The 6,645-nt window shown below is 41.1% G+C and overlaps 1 protein-coding gene across 1 annotated transcript; it reads right to left on the bottom strand.

Annotated features, from left to right (window-relative positions):
- Window positions 1–404: 404 nt before the first annotated feature.
- Window positions 405–5,983, bottom strand: LOC127765136 (E3 ubiquitin protein ligase DRIP2-like). Its single transcript, XM_052289978.1, has 7 exons — window positions 5,556–5,983; window positions 4,246–4,345; window positions 3,340–3,553; window positions 2,295–2,635; window positions 2,155–2,205; window positions 1,998–2,070; window positions 405–1,464 (listed from the first exon to the last, which is right to left on the bottom strand). Exons 1-7 carry the CDS (start codon window positions 5,713–5,715, stop codon window positions 1,246–1,248), a joined length of 1,158 nt encoding a protein of 385 aa, XP_052145938.1. The 5' UTR covers window positions 5,716–5,983; the 3' UTR covers window positions 405–1,245.
- Between the last annotated feature and the right edge of the window lie 662 nt (window positions 5,984–6,645).

Below are 6,645 nucleotides of genomic sequence, written 5' to 3'. Positions count from 1 at the left end.
AATTTGTAAAATATATAAAACTATATGTGTACATGAAAGTATATTTAACAATGAATCAAATGATATGAAAAGAATAAATAATTACTTAAATTTTTTGAATAAAACGAATGGTCAAACACGTGCTAAAAAGCCAACGGTGTCAAACATTTTGAAACAGAGGGGGTAATAATAATAAACAGAAAAAGAAGAGAATGAAATACAAAATGAATTTATACTGCGTTAATTAGATTGTGGCCAAGTTTAATTCCAAACTTTTTCTTCAAACTTCCAACTTTTCCATCACATCAAAACTTTCCTATACACACAAACTTTCAACTTTTCCATCACATCGTTTCAATTTCAACCAAACTTTCAATTTTAGCGTGAAGTAAACACACCCTGTACTGTGTATTCACCTAGCCGTCTGTTCCTACGAAATTTATGTATATTCAAATCATATGTTTTGTACATGTATTCCTATCACATTCGTATTTTTTTCCAATCACTGTGTTCGTTCAACCTACATCCCGAATGAGCCCTAACCACTCTCCACTTAGGGCGTGTTTAGTTCACGCTAAAATTGAAAGTTTTGTTGAAATTGAAACGATGTGACAGAAAAGTTGAAAGTTTATGTGTGTAAGAAAGTTTTGATGTGATGGAAAAGTTGGAAGTTTGAAAAAAAAAAGTTTGTAACTAAACTCGGCCTTAATAAGAAACACTGTAGCATTTTCTTTTCAAACCTTGATCTCTGGTAAACAATTTCAAGTTATTTATATTTGGGAACAGAGTAAGCAGTAGCACATTTCATCACGCATGGAGTGGTAAACTGATAATCTAGAGCTTATACATTCTCAGCTTAACATCCAGTTAACTACAAGGAATTCCAGAGCTTATATATATACATGCATGATGAATGCACCAGCAAATTCAAATACACAAGCATAATCTAGTACTACTAGCTACGTGGAGACAACATGAAGTCCCTAGCTCTAACAACTGATACTTAACGATTAACATCTCATTACAGATCACATACCTAGGTACAATGGTTGAAGAGAAAAAAAAAAGGAAAATAATGGTTGAAGAAGGTAGATGATCAGAAGCCCAACATGGCTTGTAAAATTAGTAGCATTTATCTACATATTAGTGAATTGGTGTGGCTTGAGCCTCACACAAATTGGAACCGATTCGCAGATCAATCAAGGGCTGACAGCCCAATGAGTGAAGCCAATCACAGATGGTTCAGAAACGAAGCAAAGCTCTGCATCAGCTATGGCAACTTTCAGTGTCAGGTTGGGGTGGAGCTGGGGATGAGGACACATCCACATCTGGCCTTCTATAGAACAATGTCACCATGAATCCAGTGGCCGGGGAGCCTACCGATGAGCGCATTCGGCTCTTTGGTCCTTTCTCAAGCCAGCAATCTGCTAGATCATGCAGTGTCATCCCTTGGTTCACTACTTTGCCACCACACAACACTTCTACCTGCAACCACGACTCGTTGGTGAGAGCAGAAGAAAATAGGCTGTGCAATGAGCAGAATGTTCTGTCAACTTTTGTCAATATAGGGTAATAATTTCACATGTTGCAAGTGTCAAGCAGCACCATGAAACTTGAAGCAGCGAACAGTTATGTTGTTCATTGCAAAGACAAACATGGTTATGCGCAAAACAAAGTGGCAAAAGTATCTACAGCACAAAATCAACTGAACACCGGTCAGCTTCAGCCTTCAATCAAGCACCAATTGGAAACAGTATGGTGAATTTTCTTGCCTTTTCAAATATAATCATGAAGTAAGTTGTTTTCCTCCAAAGAACAGCTAAGAATGTGCCATAACTACATCTAACTATGTTTAGATTGTGAGATTTTAGCTCCAGTTAGCCAGTCTTGTCCCTGGCAGGAAAGCCAAATATTGATGGAATTCTTTCTCACCGCTGATTCTAACTAATCTGGATACTGGCACAAAAAACAGACTGGTATTGATGATCACTACAAGAAAGAAATATGTAAAGACATACCTCAGTTTCACTTGAGAGGTTAAGTTTCTGTGCAAGGTACTTCTGTATAATAGAAGCAGGCAAATCAACATCCCTTTGACAAATATAACAAAAGGCAGTTGTTAGTGTGGCTTAACAAATACTGTTTTGAATAGAAAAGTGCAACCAAATAACTCACTTGATCCTCAAATACTTTGCTGGTAGTTGTGGTAAAGTTGGTACTCCTCTCCTGAAATAATTACAAACACAAAGCATGATTTCTGCTTTTCCTTTGAAGAAACGGCACAAATCTCACAAGACAAGTCTAGTGTTTCTCACTGGTCAAAAGCAGCAAGTAGATAAAACCATAGTGCTCGGAATCTCCTCTTTTTACTGGGATGCTTTGCCTTGAACCTTTTCTTTTTGTTCTTCAACATGAGCAATTTCTTGCTTCCAGTCCTCTTAGCTGCACGCCCATATCTTGTAAAGGGTTCTCTAGCCTTTGCTTTACTAGCAGGAGCACCATCATCTGTATCACCAGACTTACTTTTGGTTCTGTTTGTATCTTTTACACTTGATTTGAGAGATTTTTTGTCTTTGCCAAGCTTAAGTTGACAACCCAATGGTCTCCAACCCCCAAGTTTCTTTGATGTATCTTTACTGCCCCTCGAGGTAGAATGCTACATCACAAGGCGGGGAAAAGAAAATTTATTCATTAAAATCAGACCAGAAAAAAATACTCTACACAACAGCAATAAAAATCGCATCGATTTAGAATTTGGAGGGGAGGGGCATCGGTTGCATTTAATTCATGCATAACATCTCCTTTGCAACAAAAGGTATTTGGAGGATTTTTGAAGAATTTCAATCCTAACGAAACTTTCCTATATGTCTTTGGAACAAAGGTATTTGGAGTATGAAATTTCTATGGATTGCCTCAATTTGTAGGAAACTATTTGAGTTTTGAAGGCAAAATAAAAGTACTGTGCATCTATCATTAATGTCGCCTGGACTATAAATGAATTCAGAAGATTCAGATAACCATTTGTTATGTATTAGCCCGTAAATATTCACATGTTGACTATCACAACCTTTAGCATACCAATAACACATGCGGACAGTGCCAAGAACTGTTACCTAGCACACATCTGTGATTGTGCCAGCTGCAATAATACGACAATAGCTGGCATACCATGTAGATGGCTCTATGGCACTAAAACAATGGAAATACATGGTATGACCTAACCTATAGGGTTGCTTACAGCATTCTGGTGATGCAGAGTCACATTCATTTGAACAATTCTAATAGTGGATTTACAGATAAGAAATTAGAATTCTTCACACATCCAATTCTCAGGGGAACCATTACAAGAGAACTACATACCAAAGGAAAGTTGCGTAAGCACGAAGCTTTCGTTCTCCTCTTTGTCAAACATTTCTGTATAGACACCTGAGGAGCAGGGATTGTAAGTGAAGATAGTGATCTTTCTTTCCTCTTGACAGGTGACGCAACTGGACAAATGATTTCTGGGTTCTCAACCTTCCTTCGTTTGAAAGGAAATATCCTTGACCTTACGAATTGCATACTGTGATCAACTCTGAACAAAACACAATTGAAAATACCATAAGCTACAATATCACAAAAAGGGAAAGTAAAACTTGTTTGTTATATGCTGCTGATAACTCGGTATCAAGCGGCTAAAGATTAATCAAGGTGTGATCGTGTGAACTAAGTTTGGGCTCATCTCACCCCTTTTGAAGTTATAACTTGTAACGAACAAACAACTAATCATTAAAATAAACCGAGCAAAAACAAAACAATTATAAAGTCTTTAAGACCATCCAAGCCAAGATTGAACAGATGGAGATTATTATGATGTTATAACAGTCCATGTGATGCAAACAGAACAGTGGCACAGCACTAGGCTGGTATTGCAAAATCACGATTATCACTGGCAATTGAGGAAGAACATAGTGTTGTATGCATAATAATATCAAAAAAGCAGGACGCAATAGTTGTTATATTGATGGAGGAAGGATGATTGCTCACAGAAGACTATCTCATTTGTACATGCAAGAGAGCAGAGGTGGTAAAGAAAAAACTCTCCCAACTCCCAAATGTCACTAACTTCTTAGGTGTATGTACATGCGCTGCACTGAAATCGCAATATCAAATTGGGGGCATGACATAGAAAAGAAAATAATACAATAACTGAACAATGGTTTTAAGCCTCAGAAGTATGCAATAGTGTAGATAAAATATTTCAGGGAAACAGTGACAAAGACAAACCTGAGTTTCTCCAATGGAGCACACCCCAGATCAATGTTGCAAGTAGGGCAGCAGCAGGACTCCTTATCGACGAACTCCTCATGTATACACTTTCTGCAGACTGGTTAAAGGTATAAATCAATGGTTGAAGCACGATATTACAAGAATTAACTGGTAACAGATCAAGTGTTTCTATTGGCAGCTGTTGGCCGTAAGACTCCCCAAATTTACAAAATTTTGGTTGGACACTGGGTAGAGTTGTTACTCCAATACTATTGCTTTATGAATACGTTGCAAGAGTCATAAAAAATATGGAATGAATCAGTGTGCCCACATTAGGATTTTTCTCCTCTCTTATTCCAGAATAACTTAGAAATAAGAAGGACCAACCGAATACAGAATACTAGATGATCTATATATTTGGTTGCCTAACTTCCTAATGAGCTCACCCATCATTCGATCAGTATTACATGCCAAGCATCCATACAATGGCACAGTTACGATATTTCAACAAACTAGAAAGAAAAAGAACTAAGCATGTTTCCAATAATGAACAGTAACTAGTACTCAACATGTTTCAAAGAATGAAGTCCCCTGACAATAAAAAACGATGTGTATGCAACCTTTGCTTCATGCATTTAAGCACCTGACAATAAAAAAAAAAATGGCATACACTACACTAACCAAAAGTGCCACCTTTTACACATCCTCTTGCCCCTTTTCTTCCTGATGAAAATAGGGAGGACCTTCCTACTCCCTTCATCAATTTCATTAATCTTTTTTTGTATATTTGCCTGACAAGTTTTCTAATCCTCGCATCGAAAAAATAGATCATCATGAAATTAAATATTATTAAATAAGTAGCGTGCGCCCCTTTCTGGGCAAACGTAATTCGTCACCGCACAAAAGTCCACCGCAACCGATCACTTCCACTGGCCTGATAGCCTCATCCCAAATCCCCGTAGAACACATGAGCTGATGAGCAACGAACCCAGGAATCACAAGCTAGGCCCTCCTCGACATGCCGACATCGAGAGATATTCACGCACCACCTCAAAACCCCACGGAAATGGCACAACCAAAATTCCAATTTCGCGAACGAACGATGAAAATCATCCCACCTTTGACGCACCAACGGGAAAAAAAAATAAGCCCACGCAGAAATAGCTCATGGAACGGCGGAAACTGCCACCTTCCATGCGTCACCTCAAAAACCCACCCCGAATCACCGCGCAAATGTGCAGATTTGACGCGTGGGGACGACCTCCCCAGCGCGCTGGGCGAGAAAGCGTGGAGACTGTGAGCGGAGCAGGGTGGAGGAGGGGACTCACAGGTGTGGAGGCACTCGGAGATGGTGGCGGCGTCGCGGAGGAGGCGGCCGCAGAGCGGGCAGGTCAGGCACGCCGCCACGCTCGCCCGCCTCACCATCACCACGTCCCCGCCGCCTCCCACCTCCTCTCCAGCGGCATCGCCCGGCGCGGCGCCCTGCATGCCCGGAGCGGCGCGCGAGCTCACGATTTCGCGAGGTGGACGAGCCTGCGCGACGGCGACAGCGACAGCCAGCGCGCCGCGCGATCTCTCCTTCCTTCTCCTTCCCCTACGCCGCCTGGGTTGGAGACGGAGACGCAGACGCAGACGAGGCGAGGCGACGTGTGCAGTCGGGGTGTGGGTGTGTGAGCAACTGCAGTAGTAGGGGGGATCGATTGGGTTCGTTTCTGAAACTGAAACATTTGTGTTTTTGCAACGCTGAAACTGCCAAAGACAGTCTCGCCTTTCGGCTGGTCAAGCACATGTGGAAACGAGAGCCCAGTGGCGGAGGAGCTGATCAAATGTTCAAGGAAAACGTATAGGCTGAAGCAGTGGCGGATCAAAAAAATCGATTCGTTGGTGTCAGAACGTGTCTATCAGTGTCATAGTATGCTAATTATGTTTAGATCATGATGTTATAGCATGTGGATAAGCAGTTTCACTATAGGTTTTGCCGAAAGTCGTCGGTGTCGTCTGACACCGGCTCTTCTACTATAGATCCGCCCCTGGGCTGAACTCTCGTTCAGAAATTTGGGCCTGAATTCCCTCAATAGTGGCAAAATGCCCGCGAAGAATTTTGAGGGATAGTCATATCTGACATTTCGCGCTTAGCAAGCTAAAAGGGCCTTGTTTAGTTCCAAACTCTTTCTTCAAACTTCCAACTTTTCCATCACATCAAAATTTTTATACCCACACAAACTTCCAACTTTTCCGTCACATCGTTCCAATTTCAACCAAACTTCCAATTTTAACGTGAACTAAACACACCCAAGGTTTCACAGTTGTGCCTTCGTCTCCTCGTCTCCTCGTGTCGCATCCAAAATCGCGCCTACACTGTGAAAATGCTGGCCTTGGACCAATCTCGCATCTTCAGGAGGGCTAGAGACACGCTAT

The sequence above is a fragment of the Oryza glaberrima genome, chromosome 3, assembly GCF_000147395.1.
Source record: "Oryza glaberrima chromosome 3, OglaRS2, whole genome shotgun sequence".
Classification (NCBI taxonomy): Eukaryota; Viridiplantae; Streptophyta; class Magnoliopsida; order Poales; family Poaceae; genus Oryza; species Oryza glaberrima.
Note: the sequence above shows the minus strand (reverse complement) of the source record. Positions and strands in the feature narration are given on the sequence as shown.

Excerpts from the sequence above, each read along its gene's own strand:
- LOC127765136 (XM_052289978.1), bottom strand. The coding sequence starts at position 5,715 with ATGCAGGGCGCCGCGCCGGGCGATGCCGCTGGAGAGGAGGTGGGAGGC. Across the intron at positions 4,346-5,555 it reads CTCCGAGTGCCTCCACACCT|TCTGCAGAAAGTGTATACAT; the intron begins GTGAGTCCCCTC and ends ACCTTTAACCAG. Across the intron at positions 1,465-1,997 it reads ACCTCTCAAGTGAAACTGAG|GTAGAAGTGTTGTGTGGTGG; the intron begins GTATGTCTTTAC and ends TCGTGGTTGCAG.